General features: G+C 41.1%; 2 protein-coding genes across 6 annotated transcripts in view; one reads left to right on the top strand and one right to left on the bottom strand.

Moving 5' to 3' along the window:
• STARD9 (StAR related lipid transfer domain containing 9) overlaps positions 1–14,745 on the top strand; it is a 109,847-nt gene that overhangs the window by 74,015 nt on the left and 21,087 nt on the right. For 3 of the 5 annotated variants that reach the window (XM_081889450.1, XM_081889452.1, XM_081889454.1), the window contains 10 exons: positions 1,132–1,329; positions 1,843–2,024; positions 3,351–3,493; positions 4,604–4,715; positions 6,382–6,554; positions 7,639–7,703; positions 7,798–8,006; positions 8,251–8,330; positions 8,935–9,093; positions 9,406–12,400. In XM_081889450.1, the coding sequence (XP_081745576.1) occupies positions 1,132–1,329; positions 1,843–2,024; positions 3,351–3,493; positions 4,604–4,715; positions 6,382–6,554; positions 7,639–7,703; positions 7,798–8,006; positions 8,251–8,330; positions 8,935–9,093; positions 9,406–9,507 (1,423 nt within the window). In that variant the 3' untranslated portion in view covers positions 9,508–12,400. Of the gene's footprint in view, positions 1–1,131; positions 1,330–1,842; positions 2,025–3,350; positions 3,494–4,603; positions 4,716–6,381; positions 6,555–7,638; positions 7,704–7,797; positions 8,007–8,250; positions 8,331–8,934; positions 9,094–9,405; positions 12,401–14,745 lie in introns of those variants that run through there. The other 2 variants (XM_081889451.1, XM_081889453.1) reach the window with 2 other exon arrangements.
• Positions 12,831–14,745, bottom strand: part of CDAN1 (codanin 1) — a 30,245-nt gene continuing 28,330 nt past the window's right edge. Inside the window, exon 28 of the mRNA XM_081889627.1 lies at positions 12,831–13,911. Coding sequence (XP_081745753.1) covers positions 13,786–13,911 — 126 coding nt within the window. The 3' untranslated portion in view covers positions 12,831–13,785. The remainder of the gene's footprint in view (positions 13,912–14,745) is intronic.

The following is a 14,745-nucleotide window of genomic DNA, read 5'->3' on the forward strand; positions in this document are numbered from 1 at the left end:
AACAGAACCAGGTCTTCTGAAGATACAAAGCAGCTGCTGACAACAGCCTCCATGTGTCACATTCCCCCATTCTGTAATAATACAGCCTCAGTTACTCAGAGTCTTAACTTCATGATGCAGCATATTCTCTCCCCGCCCCTGGCAGCTGTCATTGAGGTAAGGTTGGGAGAAGAGAAACTTAGACATGGTTCGACTAACCAGGACCATATGAATTGGTCCTCGACAGTCCCTTTTGCTTTCCGGCTGCACTTAATGCACCGTTCAAACCTGGGATTGTGATTAAGTTTTCTCCTCACTAATCACGAGCTTCTGCCAAGGTCTGTTCCGACACCACCATCCTGGAAAAGTTATATCAGCTGTTACAGAGAGGAAAGTTGGGAACTTCACTTAGAGCAGGCTTCCTCAAACGTAGCCCTCCAGATGTTTTGAGACTACAATTCCCATAATCCCTGACCACTGGTCATGCTAGCTATGGATCATGGGAGTTGTAGGCCAAAAACATCAGGAGCGCTGAGTTTGAGGAAGCCTGACTTAGAGCTACTGTTTTCAGCAACAGCCTTATATCTCATGTAATCCAACTCTCATTCTTCCCTCAAAATTGCAAGAGTTTCATTGGGTAGAGGTTTTCGATAGATAGATAGATGATAGATAGATAGATAGATAGATAGATAGATAGATAGATAGATATAAAATTTATATTGAATCCACTTCAAGGGCATGATTATCATTTCAACAACATAAACATCTATTCATCACCTTATCATTGCTCCTAACAGACAACCAGATTCTTCTCTGACACAGTTAAAGCAGTGGTAGGTAGTGTTAAAAATTCCAATCTGCTGACAAAGCTGCCATACACAATACACCTGTGTAGCGATGAAAATACAGTGATAAAACTCTCTAGCAGATAAAGCTGCAGTCCAGTACTCACTAGCCTGGGAGTAAGCCCCATAAATTCCATTGGCACTTAGGTCTGAGTAATTATTCTTAGGATCAGCCTGTATGTCTGAAAGTAGGATTATATCACTAGTACCTAAAAATTATTCTTCCATTGAGACTGAAAACTCAGATGGCCCTAAATTTTATATGAAGTATCAACCTTTCTCTCCCCCCTCCCCATTCCCACTATAGGCACAGGAAGTCAATTGAAATACTGAGAAAGCAGCGGGAGGAGAAGCTTCAGTGTTTCAGAAGGAGCCGTAGCCTCAGCCCACAAAAGCACCTCAGCCTTTTGCAGACAGTGGAAACGAACCAGAGGGATTTAGATCGCCCTAGCCGCCGCCGCGAATACCTACAACAACTGAGACGGGACGTTGTGGAAAATACAAGGTAGAGATGGCCAAGGGCCTTTACTGGTGTCAAAACACTCATATTGTATGACAGCACTGATGATACATTTGAGGAGACTAGAAGATAGCTCATGTTCATGTTCCAGCCAGCTGAAGGCCTTATTTGATCCGTCTGAACTCTCTTCTCAGCCATTAAAACAAAATCACTTCTCAAGAAGGGTGGCCTTAGAAGTAGATAGAAGTATTTTTCCCCCCTTATTAGGTTGATGCCTCTCTTGCTTCATTTCCTGGGTTGTTGTCAAACTGAATTCTCCCCATAATCCTTCACTAAAGGATTTTTCAGTCGGGAAGAAGCACAATCCACAGCACATCCTGTGATTTCTGGTTGAAAAAAGATATTGTAGAATTGGAAAAGCTAAACGAGAAAGCAATATTATTATTTTTTGTAAAGTGCATTCTCATTCTAGTGTCATAAAGCAGTGCTTGATCTAATATTTACCACTATTAATAAAAGACAATGATTGTAATGATTTTTTCTCCCCCCCCCCCGAAGAATTCAAGAACCAAAAAAGATCCAGCATCCTTCAGAGATCGAGTTACTGCTCCGAGATTACCAGAGGGCGCGAGAGGAGACCAAAATGGAAATTGCACGAGCCAGGGACAAGCTTCGGGAAAGAGCTGAGCAAGAAAAGAGGCGCATTCGAGAGCAGATGCACTCTCAGCTACAGAAGGCAAGTTTTAAACCACTGAAGATTGTGTCTATTCAGAGGCATGTGATGCAATAACCTTTCTAAAGCAAAGCCAGTACAGTATCATCAGGGCTTGGATGAGAGACGGCATGGGGACCCCATGTATACCACCTTGATTTCCATGGAAGGAAAGTGGGATATAAACACATTAAATAGGTAAAACACAGTTTATCACTCATGGAAATGGCACCCCACCCCAGTGTCAGAAGGTTCTCAGCTGCATCCACATTTTTGTCCTAAAAATGCTAAACAGAATAATAATAATAATAATAATAATAATAATAATAATAATAATAATAATAATAATAATATTTATACCCTGCCCATCTGGCTGGGTTTCCCCAGCCACACTGGGTAGCTCCCAACGGAATATTAATGTTAATAATAAAAAAGTGATACACATCAGACATTAAACATTTCTCTAGTAGTACAGGAGCAACTGACTAAAATTAACCAACAAAAATAATGATAATCACTTATTTCCATTTTTCAGAATTTAACTATTTAAGCTATTTGTCTAAATGTAACAGGATTATATATCCCCAAAATATGCATCCCACAAACAGAAAAAAAATCCCAACTACAGATTCAGAAAAAGCCCCAGTAAGCCTGTGTGCACACACATCCTGTAGATCCTCACACCTTTATTTGGCCAGATGCCCAATATTCCTCAGAGAAGTGAACTGAGGAGTAACCAGTTTCCCCCATTTTTTGCAGAAACCACCTATGCAGAGTGCAAATTGATTGGTCCTTGTAACAGCTATCAGTTATGCTACCTCCTTCCTAGCTGGCCGTACAGTCTGTTAATTAGCAAACCCTTGTGGCAATCATGAAGACACCCCCCCCCTTGCCTGGAATAATGTTTCAAGGTTGTTGTGTGTGTTTGCTTTAAAACCCTACATTTAATTTTTTATTTTTTAAAGAGGACTTTGGATAAAGATGCCAAGTGTCTGGAAGGGGTGGAAATCAGTGCTAGATTCAGAGTCAGGTGTGCACATAAGAGTAGAAAAAGCGGGGAAAAGAAAATGCACTGGTTCTCATAGGTAGCTTAAATTTCTCATAAAGTTGTCAGTTGCTTATGTTTTCAGGAAATCTATTACTTGTATGTTAAGCAAAAGTGCAGACAGGACCAGTCACTCACTTTAGCATCATTAGGTAAATTGCAAGCTGGAAAAAAACGAAAAACTAAATCGAAATGAGATATTAAAAAAGAACTAGATGGAAAATAAGCATCTTAAGTGGTTGTGTGAACAAACTCCAAAACTATTTGCTTTTCTAGAATTAATAACATTGGTCTATTAATTACAGGAAGAAACCAAACTGAAGACCCTTGTAAGCACAAGCACTTTATGCACAGATTCCACCCTCAGTCTGTCTTCAGGACCAACATCTGGATACAACAGTAGTAACACAGCCAATTATCCTACTAGCATCCTTGGCAAACAAGAATGCCAGGTAAAACAAAAACTTATGTGTCAAAGAAGCATAAGGGTAGTACAAATTGATGCTTGGCTTGTTGTTGTTGTTTAGTCGTTTAGTCGTGTCTGACTCTTCGTGACCCCATGGACCAGAGCATGCTGTCTTCCACTGCCTCCCACAGTTTCATCAAATTCATGTTGGTAGTTTCAAGAACATTGTCCAACCATCTCGTCCTCTGTTGTCCCCTTCTCCTTGTGGCCTCCATCTTTTCAACATCAGGGTCTTTTCCAGGGAGTCTTCTCTTCTTATGAGGTGGCCAGAGTATTGGAGCCTCAGCTTCAGGATCTGTCCTTCCAGTGAACACTCAGGGCTGATTTCCTTAAGAATGGATAGGTTTGATCTTCTTGCAGTCCATGGGACTCTCAAGAATCTCCCCCAGCACCATAATTCAAAAGCATCAATTCTTTGGCAATCAGCCGCCTTTATGGTCCAGCTCTCACTTCCATACATCATTACTGGGAAAACTATGTGTTTCAGTGAAGGAAATACAGTGGGTGGAATTCAACTTGAGAGCCAGTGTGGTGTAGTGGTTAAGAGCGGTAGACATGTAATCTGGTGAACCAGGTTCGCGTCTCTGCTCCTCCACATGCAGCTGCTGGGTGACCTTGGGCTAGTCACACTTTTTTGAAATCTCTCAGCCCCACTCACCTCACAGAGTGTTTGTTGTAGGGGTGGAAGGGAAAGGAGAATGTTAGCCGCTTTGAGACTCCTTAGGGTAGTGATAAAGTGGGATATCAAATCCAAACTCTTCTTCTTCTTCAACATTGTGATGTGAAAAGTTCTGATGCCCTTGAAATCCCCCCTCAAGTGGCCTTTTGCAGGGAAATTGCCACACCCACTTTATCACAAGACCCTGGGAAGTTGGTCATGGGTCAATATGGTCTTTGGCCTGAAAAGTGTTAGACACACCTTATTTAGGGCATAGAAAAGTAAAGCAAGCATGTGATTGCTTTGGAAGTTTGCTGCAGAAGCCACTAAGGGTAACAGAAGGCTAGGAAAGGGGACTGTCTGATATTGAGCTGATAGAGTTGAGTGTGGCTATTGGTTTTCACCTGTGAATGCACATTGCCTTTTTTTTCTATCTAGCAGACTTCTCCCAAAGATGCAGAACACACAAGAGACGATGCAAGAGGCCGCTCATCTATCAGAAACCGTCAGCTTTATGTACTTGAACAGCTTCAAAAGGGTTCTGCAAGTGGTGAGGGTTAAATAAATCTGCTTATCATGAATTCCATGGGATGGGTCATTTGTTTTTAAAAAAGGAGAGGAGTAAAATAGCCATGGCGTTGTAAACATGTATTTCATGCATCAGCAGTTTGATAAAGAAAGTAGCAGTTAGCAGATACAGTTGTTGAGCAGTAGCTATTTCACACGTTCCAAGAAAATGCAGGTCCCCAAATTTCATGGTAAGTTAGCAACATCTTATGGCACACTTCAATGGGAAACATATATTGCCTTCATAGAATTATAGAGTTGAACAAGACCACGAGGGTCATCTACTTAATTCTCCTTTACATATTATAGAAAAGCTGGTGTGAGACATTGTAAAATTCATGGGGGAGAAGAATATCAATATTAAATCAATTGGATGTATGTCTGCTGATAGGAATGCATTGGAACCTTTGTTATTGTACACTTCCTTGGTAAATACCTGACTCAAGCAATGGGCTAAATCAGGGGTAGGCAACCTAAGGCCCAGGGGCCGGATGCAGCCCAATCGCCTTCTCAATCCGACCCATGGATGGTCTGGGGATCAGGGTGTTTTTACATGAGTAGAATGTGTGCTTTTATTTAAAATGCATCTCTGGGTTATTTGTGGGGCATAGGAATTCGTTCATTTCTTTTCCCCCCCCCAAAAAAATAGTCTGGCCCACCACATGGTCTGAGGGACAGTGGACTGGCCCACAGCTGAAAAAGGTTGCTGACCCCTGGGCTAACTCCTTTCAGCTCAGCAATGAGATGACGATGATGAGCATCATTGGAGACTCTCCCATCCAGTCCTCCGTTTTCAGTTCTTTATTGGCTCATAATTATTTGTGCATGTATTGCTTTCCAAATTGCATATATGTTCACACATGCTGCTTGAGAAATGTAGTGTGGGAGTAAGGGAAGGCAGCTGTGAGCAAAGATCATCCATTGAGCACAAAATCTTTGAGGCATGAAACTCCTTCACTCCAACCCACCCCAACAAGTGAAAAAAGCAAGCAAGCAACCAGTCAGGAAACAAATTCACAACTTTGACCTTATGGAGCAAGTGGAGTTTTGCTTTGGTGCAATACTTACCTGTTGTAGAGCTCTTGCTTAGTTAAGATCCAAATGGACAGTCTCCACGAGGATTGGGCTGCAAATGTGTAAGTACAACAGACTTCAACCTTGGAAATTCCCAACCCAACTGATTTCTCTGGAGCGAAGATATTCTGTGTATATTTTTTAAACCTCTAGTTGACCACGGGTCCATAGGGGTGGCCATGTTAGACTTGTTACACCTTAGACTAGCAAATTTGGTCAATAGAGGGTGGAGTTCAAGGAATCAACTTCTGACATAAAGCCAGCAGCAATGGTCACACTGAGTGCCTAGTATGATGAGTGCAGACCATGCGTGAATTTGTAACTCTTGATTTATATTAGGAGGAAGAATTTCAGGGTTGGGCAGCTCACCTCAGAATACATCTGGGCATCCCAGCTGGGAATATCTCCACTCTTGTTTTTGAACCTAGGTAGTATCACTACCTGTTTGCTAAATAGACTGTTGAACCGATTCACTAAAAATCATCATGCATGTGCAAACGAATCATCCAAATCAAATCCAGCTCTCTGCAGCATCTGGTGTGGCATCGATTCCTTATTTGTCTCATCTCTTTCAGAGACTCCTCCTATGACCTCTTCATCTATGGGAAGGAGCAGTATCCCGTCACCACTTGCTTCCAGCCATAGGTATTCTCATAGCCTAGCTGTTTCACCTAGCGCCTTCCCATCCTCTCCTACAAAAGGATATGAAGATCTGTCCAAACACGTCTTGGCCAATGCTACTGCAGAGGTGAGTGGGTGAATGGGATGGTGGCTCTTTTTTTATCTGGCCTAGAGGAGGCTGTGGAAAAGCTTTGTACATTTGCAGTTTAATGTTCCCTTTACAAGGGCCTCCTCACATCTGATATTTTTCTTACATGGGGGCAACATCTACATAAGGAAGAATGTGTAGAGTCCTGACACTAGCAGTATAATTTCTTTGGTTGTGTGTATATCTGAAAGATGCTGAGAATGCAGGTCCTATACACACATAATGGCAACAACAAAAAGCACTGACATGATTTTTTTCACAATTGTCTACACCTGTTTTCCTTATACAGAGGTTGGGTCCATGAATGCAAGCTGTCCTTTATGAGATGGCCCTATGTAATCTGAGGGAATACAAATGGTACAAAATTCACTGCTTTAAAGCTGCAAGAAAATACCAATGTACTCTGCTGAATGTAAAATATTGCTTTAATGAGAGAGGGAATCAGAAGATTCTCAGAGAGAACAATAGATATCCTTTTATCTGTCCAAGTATACTTTCCCACCATTGGATAAGAAAACCAAGACCCTAAAGTGTGGTAGTACGTCGAGCCACAATGTTCCATAATAATCTCACTGGCTGTTTTTAATCTGAAGTGAAAATGTTTTGTACGATTGCAGTTTATACATCTGAAAGGACCTTAACATAGTCTGAACGTATTTGCCAAGGTCTGGTTTAGAAAAAAGACTGAAAGTGCTTTTATATATCTGAAACAGCAACTCATGATTTTGACCAGCTGCTGCATTTTTTATCCAGCATAGTGGATGTTTTTATAATGACAACAAATGGGAGTATGTATTGCGATCCAAGGAAAGCAGCAGTTTATGCTTCCCAGTTAGCCTGCTTGTTTACTATGAAAGTTCTTCAAAGAATAGCAAAACATAGTTCCCAGACTCTATATTTTAATGGATAATTTCATTAATGAATAATTATATGGCATTCACAAGAGGGTACTGAATTCCATTCTCAAGCTGAGCTCAGTTACAGAATTGAAACAAAGCTGAATTAAATGTAAGGGATTTGTAACGACCATAACTATAACAAGGAATTTTAATTGCTTTCAAAGGTTATGGCAGTATGCTCAAATGACCTGAGGAATCTTTACAATGGCCAGGCTACAGCTGGTTGGAAGTAAGTTTATAGCAATTGTTCCTTCAAGTATTCTCAAGACTCTCTTTATTATATTCTTAATGAAAATGCGCTTTCGTGTTGCCTTTCCAACCAGATACCAATGTGTGGAGAAGGATGTATTAGTTTATTATAAAGCCTTCTCATCTTCAGCAACCAAACATGGGTTCCTGGGAGCAGGCATGATCAACAAACCCCTTTCCACCGTATTGTGCATGTTGAAGGATCCTAGTAAGAGACATCTGTATGACAAAACCATTACCACGGCTCAAGTGCATAAGAAAATCACCAGCAACATTGAGCTGGGTGAGTATGAAAAGTAGCAGGTGGGAGAGAAATCATAACCCTTCCCTCCACCCGCTGCTTCCCCCCCAAAACCCCTCCTCCCAGATTTCCTGAGACATGTTTGCTGCATCATGGGAACAAGCAGCTGGGAGAACAGCTAGGTTAATCCTCCGAGTGCTGTATTTTTTAATGTGAAGTCTGCCTGAAGTCTGCCTAAATGAATGGGGAAATGGTTCTCATTTTTACTCTATGGATTTAATTCCAGTGTACGTGGTGAGTGACGTTTCTTTGTGCTACCAGAAGCAACCAAGAGACTTCTGCTGCATCTCTGTAGAAGCCAAAGAGGTAACTATATCAATGTTCAATAATCCTCATCCCACACAGTGTAAGAAAAATAATCAAAACTAGTTTTGTGATGAAAGTTGGACACCTTTCATACAATATCACTGCGGTGATATTTTCATGAATAGCTTTTTATTTACCATAGCATTTTAATTGTGTGTTACATCCAAGCTTTTTTATGCTCTCTATTGCAATTAACTCTCTTGTTTGGGGACTTATTATTTTTTGCTATGTTACGGGTTTTGGTTTTGATTTATCTGTTGATAGGTGATTCCATAAATTTAATCAATAATTACAATTTTGGAACCCATGCTACACATGGATGGTTGGGCATCAATCCAGTGACTCAAATCAGACTGATTGTAGTGATTAATTATTTCCAGTGACTCAAATCAGACTGATTGTGGTGATTAATTATTTCCAGTGACTCAAATCAGACTGATTGTGATGAGCCATTCTTTCCTGTTAACAAAAGCAGCTGAACTATATGAAGCCTAGCAGCCTAATTAACAGAAGAAAGGGGAAACAGCCAGAAAGAGAAACTCCACACTTGTGCCTACTGGGTTTTTCTCAGCGTAGCTCTTTATTCTGATTTCTTTGTATCCAGGAGAATGTGTGCATCCTGGCCATTCAATCTGTGTACGAAGAGTCGATGCCTCGTCCCTGTAAAGATATGGTACGAGGGGAGATTTTGCCCAGTGCTTGGATATTAGAGCCTGATATGGTGAACGGAAAAGATATCACTAAAGTTATCTACATGGTACAGGTAAGTGTCTGTGCAGATCTAGAAACTAGAAGTTTCTAGCAGGCTTGGGAACCTAATGAAGGATGATTGTGTTCTGGGTGCTGGAAGCGGGAAGCTCATGCATGCAGCAGCTGTTTATCATTTAACACATTTGTTGGAACATGTGAAGGGGGCTTCTGCTGATCCAGTTTCTACCTGCCTGACAAATGCAACCTCCTTCAGCTAGCCTCTCCCATCTCACTTCAGAGGATACAATTTGGCATGTTTCTACAGAAGCGCTTGAAATGGACTCTCAACGCTTACTGACAAAGATTTCTTTTATTGCTGCTCCAGGTTGACCTTGGTGCCCCAGCCATCCCTGCAAGGCTTCTGAGCTCCATTGCCAAGCGACAGCCTTTGGTGATTGCTAGGCTTGGCCACTTTCTGGCTGGTTAGGTATGCGTGGTATACATTGTCCACAAACTCAAAATGTAAGAAACCAGCAATGCCAGAACTTGTTTTCTAGACAACTCAAAAATGGGAGGACAAAAGAAATCCTAGGAAAGCTCACTGCACAACACAAAACCACTAAGGAGCACCTGCTTTCGACATGGCAATTGGACACCAAACCTTAATGAAGCATCTGTCGTTCGGCTGAGTTTTCCTGTTCAGCCTTTTAGAGAAATGCAACTTCAAGAGAAACAATGGCCAAGTGAAAAGTGTTCCTTTTGCAAACTACCAACATTGGTAGGCAAAAGCCTGCTTGTAACCACTAGTTTTCAGTTGAAAACTTTCTTCATTCAGACTATTGGAAGACTGCTGATGCTGTAAGCCATGTAAAAAAACTTGAAACTTAGCGATACGTTTATTTTAAAGGAGCACTTCACCACTGAAGCAAAACTACTGTAATGTCCTTTGCAGAGTGCCTGAACAAAAGGGTACTTGTGAATGAAGAATGCATTGTATTAATCATTGAACAATGTCAGCTTGCTGACTGGATAACTCTCCAGTCCTGTCCAGGGGAAGTGAGGATATACCAAGTTCCAGGCGTTCAACAAGAGTGGGTGGTGTGATAGGTCTTGTGGTCACCGTTTGCCCTCAGTCAGAACCATAACTCAGGAAGAGACACACTGTTCTACTACAGAATCACTGCGCCACAAGCCTAAGGAGTTTGAGCCACACCAAACCGACAGCTCAACACAAGAACAGGGACTAGTCTACTGTAGAGCAGCAACTGCTCTATACTTTTGAATAGAAGCTTCTTACACATTCTCTAGTGAAGCCATTAGATTAAGAACTCATCAGATCTCTGTATCAGCAGCAGGTTAAATTATTGTGAAGATAAGCTCAGAGCAGGGTAAATTCACTAAGATGCTTACCCTACCAAGATGAATTTGATTTTAGGGGTCAGTGGAAGCAAGCCCATGCAGAGCATGTCTGAGGCCTGGGGGTGGGAAAGCATAAAGTGATAAACTCATACAAAAACCAGCAGTCCCTGGTAGGGCTCCCTGGCTGACTTAGCCCTCCGAGGACCAGGCGAGTGTACCTACCTGCCTTCCCCATCTGTACAGGCCTGAGCAAGAGTTTTTCTTGCTCTGCTCCCAGCTCCACCATGCTTATCTGTATTCCCCATGACTCCTTCCTCTTTATTACATAACTGCACTTTCTGCTGCTCAACGTCTCGTCTGCAGTAACCCATCAAACCCAATTATATCAAATCACGTTATGATTTTTTTCCACTCCAATTGTTCGTAGTGTAGGAATAGCATCAGCATTCTCTTTCCCAACTCCCCACTTACTCTATAGCATCCAAGAGCATGTTTTCTTCATGTGAAGGTGTAGACAACTTGATTCAGGTTGTTTCTTAAAATAAGACTTCTAGCAAGCAAGTAGTACAATGGCATCGTATTATAGCTACTGCATCATTTTCTGCCAGCCTGCTTCTTGTCCATTAGGAACTTGCTTCTCGAGCAGTTTTCTTAGAACTTTTCACTGCTCAGAACTTGTTTGCAGCATTCCATGTGAGTAACAGGAGATAACCTGACCATGAGCTTTCTTCCCTTTGCTGCAGTACTTCTCTAGCTAATGAAGTGAACCTCTTGTTTCTCACAACGGAAACGAGGCAAAGACTAAGGCTGTTTGCATACATTGTTGGTATGTGAGCTTAATAAGCTTGATAACTGCTATATAGTAATCCCAAGTAGTTGTGTACCAGCGCCATAGTGTTTCTTTAACTCCTTCCTGCTGTGGCAGAAGCGTGGGGAAGAGGGAGACTCCCCTTCCTGCCCCGATTGGTAGACGTGCCTTGTGCTCTAGGATGGTGCTGCCTGGAGTCTGGCGCCTAGCACTCGTGTGTTTTCAAAAAATGGGGGTGGTACTCTGCTTGAAATTTCAGTAATTTCACAAGTCTCATTTAGCTGCTGGTTGTGTAGAAGAGCTCTTAGCGCCACAACTGAAACTGTAGTCCAATGCAGTTACTTCAAGACAATTATGTCGACTCAGATAGGGTTTGCTTCAAAATAAACAGGGATAGGATCGTTAACCCTTCTGTCAGCATCGATGATGCTATTACAGTTATCAAGAAATCAAAGCACAGAAATTCTATTTGGTAAAAAAAAAGTTTGGTGAAATATGCCAAATACAGTATTTTGGAAATCCTGTGAGGCAACTGAAACTGGAAATGATTTGCAGACTCAAGAACACCAGCTTAGTCTTGCCTATAATTATTATTTTTTTGGGGGGGGAGGTATTCTGTAAATTGCCCACAGTACCAGCAATCACATATTTTAGGAGATATTTCCAATCACTGGCCAAGTATTTGCTACATTAGTTTGTTTCTTTTTAATTTTTTTGGACATGGCACTCTGTTAACGAACCAAACAGCTTTAGCAGGAACAACATCTAAGATGGACTCTACTCTCAACACAGATGGTGCCTATTGAAGGATAATGTCTTATTGTACAGTGCATCAGATGTTTATTTTTATAATTGCACACAGTTGTTTTTCTATGTTTACAAATTAAGTTATTTATATATGGTTTTATATGCTGAAGCTAATTATTATTTTTCCAGGTATTCGATTAATGTATGCTTTTTAGAAATACTTGATACTTCAACAGTACTATTTATATAATAATTGGTTTCTTTTGCAACTATAACACTATGGTACCTGTGAATGCCTAGAATGAAAAGATTAATCTTAAAGTGAGGCAAAACTATTTTCTGTGAAATCTTCTATTGAATGTGGGGGGAAATATACTCAGTTACTGTACCATATCTTTAGCCCATATCTGCTTTTAACCAAGATTGCTATTTTCATATCCTCACAATAAAAATAATTTTCTATATATGGAAATGACAGAAAAGCTCCATTATTTCCTGGCCTATTTTGACTAGGCTATGCATCAAGAGATGTTGCTAAGCTTGCCCCACCCCCCTAAATCTCTTTCATCAGTTTTCCTTTTTGCCTTGTTCCAGACTTTGTTAATATATTAGGAGCAGCAAAAAAGAGGTAATGTAGAAGATAAATGCTGTGAGTCTTGTCTGTCCACCACTACATAAAATGGCAGTTATGGAACTAATGCAACAGCATGTTAATGGTTTAGCTACAGGCACCCTTAATTTATGTTTTCCACAAATCTCTTCCTTGGATCAAAATCAGTAACATTCAAGTACGGTAGCCTAAATGGAAGATTTTGTTATATAGTGAGCGATAACCTCATCTAGAGGATTCGTGAAATTTGCTGAAGTAGTTATACAAAGGATAAAGAACAAACAAGTGGGGTATATACAATCATTTTATTACTTTTTAATAAAGTAAAAGACAAGCAGGACTCCTGAAGAAAAAGTATGTGGTGCAAGAATAAAGGAAGGGGAGAAGAGGGGCTACAGCTCACAGGAAATGTCTGTTTTTATAGGTAAGTCTACAGAGTTATAGAGCACACCCAAGAAAGGATTGTCTTTTAAAACATGCTGGAATTCCAGAGTTTCCAACTCTGCAGTTCTTCAAAGCATTCTATCAAAAAGGGAAAATATTTCATTAAATGCTGCCACTTAAAGCTGTTTCTCTAATAAAAGAAATCCTTCATTATTTTTTTAAAAACCATGTACTAAAATCTACCTTATGAGCAAACACTCATAAAAAACCCACAAGCCAATGCTTGGGAAATTGTTGTATTTTAAGACATGATTTGACCTTTTAAAAGGAGTAAAGGATTTAAAAATTTTCAAACTTGAGTTCTTGATAAATAGAAGTCTTACGAGTTCCGCCCCAAAGGCCACACATGAACATTACTAGAACTGAGAATTTCCTAAGTAAGAATCCTCAGACACCTAGGGGTCTATTATACATCTGTTCAGATTCCAGGCTCTTCCAACACTCCAGAACAGAAATGAGCCCCTGGTCTCCAGCTGCTGCTGGACTCCCATCATCCCTGACAACTGACCATGCTGGCTGGGCCTAATGGAAGCTGAAGTCCAACAACATCTGGAGGGCCATGGGGTCCCCACTGCTGCTCTAGGCCTAAACCCCTATATGCTGTCACACGCAGAAACATTGACTTGTTCCTGCAATTCCGATTAAGGTGCTTAAAATGGCTCCTCTTGCAACACTGTGTTCCCCTTGAAACATCTGGGCATTATTTGCAGAAGACCAAGGAGGTCCACAGTAATGCCCAAATGCAACCGGAGCCAGGAAGTGATGAACGATTTCAGCAGCTTTTAAGCATCTCTGTGCTAGCTTTGTGCTGCTACGGGGCCTCTAGACTGCCCCACCAATTCACAAGGCAGGGTCTTTGGTTTTGCAATGCACTCCTCAGAAATAAATATTCGTAACAGTGCTTCTAGTTCCTTGGAGAAGTCCTGTGGAAAAAAATGCAGAACAAAATTTGAATTAGTGTAGGGGAATATGCAGAGCTAATCACTATGCTTTCAAGCTGTCCTATTAACACTGTCCATAAGTGCTTTTGCTGCTGCTGCTGTATTCTTTTAGTCATTTATACTTGCTGCACTGAACTACAGCATAATTGCTTTCTAAATAAATAGATCAGCAGTATCATACAGCACTCTTTGGTGTGGTCCCTGTGCCTTTACATCAGTTTGTTCATCTTAATTTCTAGTTCCACGGGAACTGGAAAAAATTAGAAACTTTTATGTAGGCTGAAGTGCGACAGTATCTTCAATTAAAATGTATGGGCTGCTTTTCAACTGCAAAGTGGTTTATACAAATAATTAACATAAAATACTACAATGAGCTGACAAGCAGAGAGATGTAGACTGGTTTATATATACAGGAAAAACTAAACGCCAAGTCTGCTAAAGTAGTCTTTCGCTATCCACATGAAGATTGCAATAGTGGACCTGGCAGATCTTGAGAGGGATTGTTAGAAGGTAGATCTTTCCATGACGGCACCTATTTCTGGAGGATGCCCTCACTACACATGGTGGTAGAATCCAAAGTGATGGTCCCATAAACCATCCTGAAACCAGGTGTTTGGGGACATGGGTGGAGAACCTGTGGCTCTCCAGATGTTGGACTACAACTCCTTTCATCCCTAACTATTGGCCATACTGGCTGCGGCTCATTGAAGCAGAAATACAGCAACACTTAGGAGGACCTGCAGGCTCCCATCCCCTGATTTAGGGTTTTAAACAGTCAAAGCCACCACCTTGGATTTAGCCCAAGAAACAAACTGA

The sequence above is a fragment of the Podarcis melisellensis genome, assembly GCF_964234715.1.
Source record: "Podarcis melisellensis genome assembly, chromosome: 1".
NCBI classification, from domain to species: Eukaryota; Metazoa; Chordata; class Lepidosauria; order Squamata; family Lacertidae; genus Podarcis; species Podarcis melisellensis.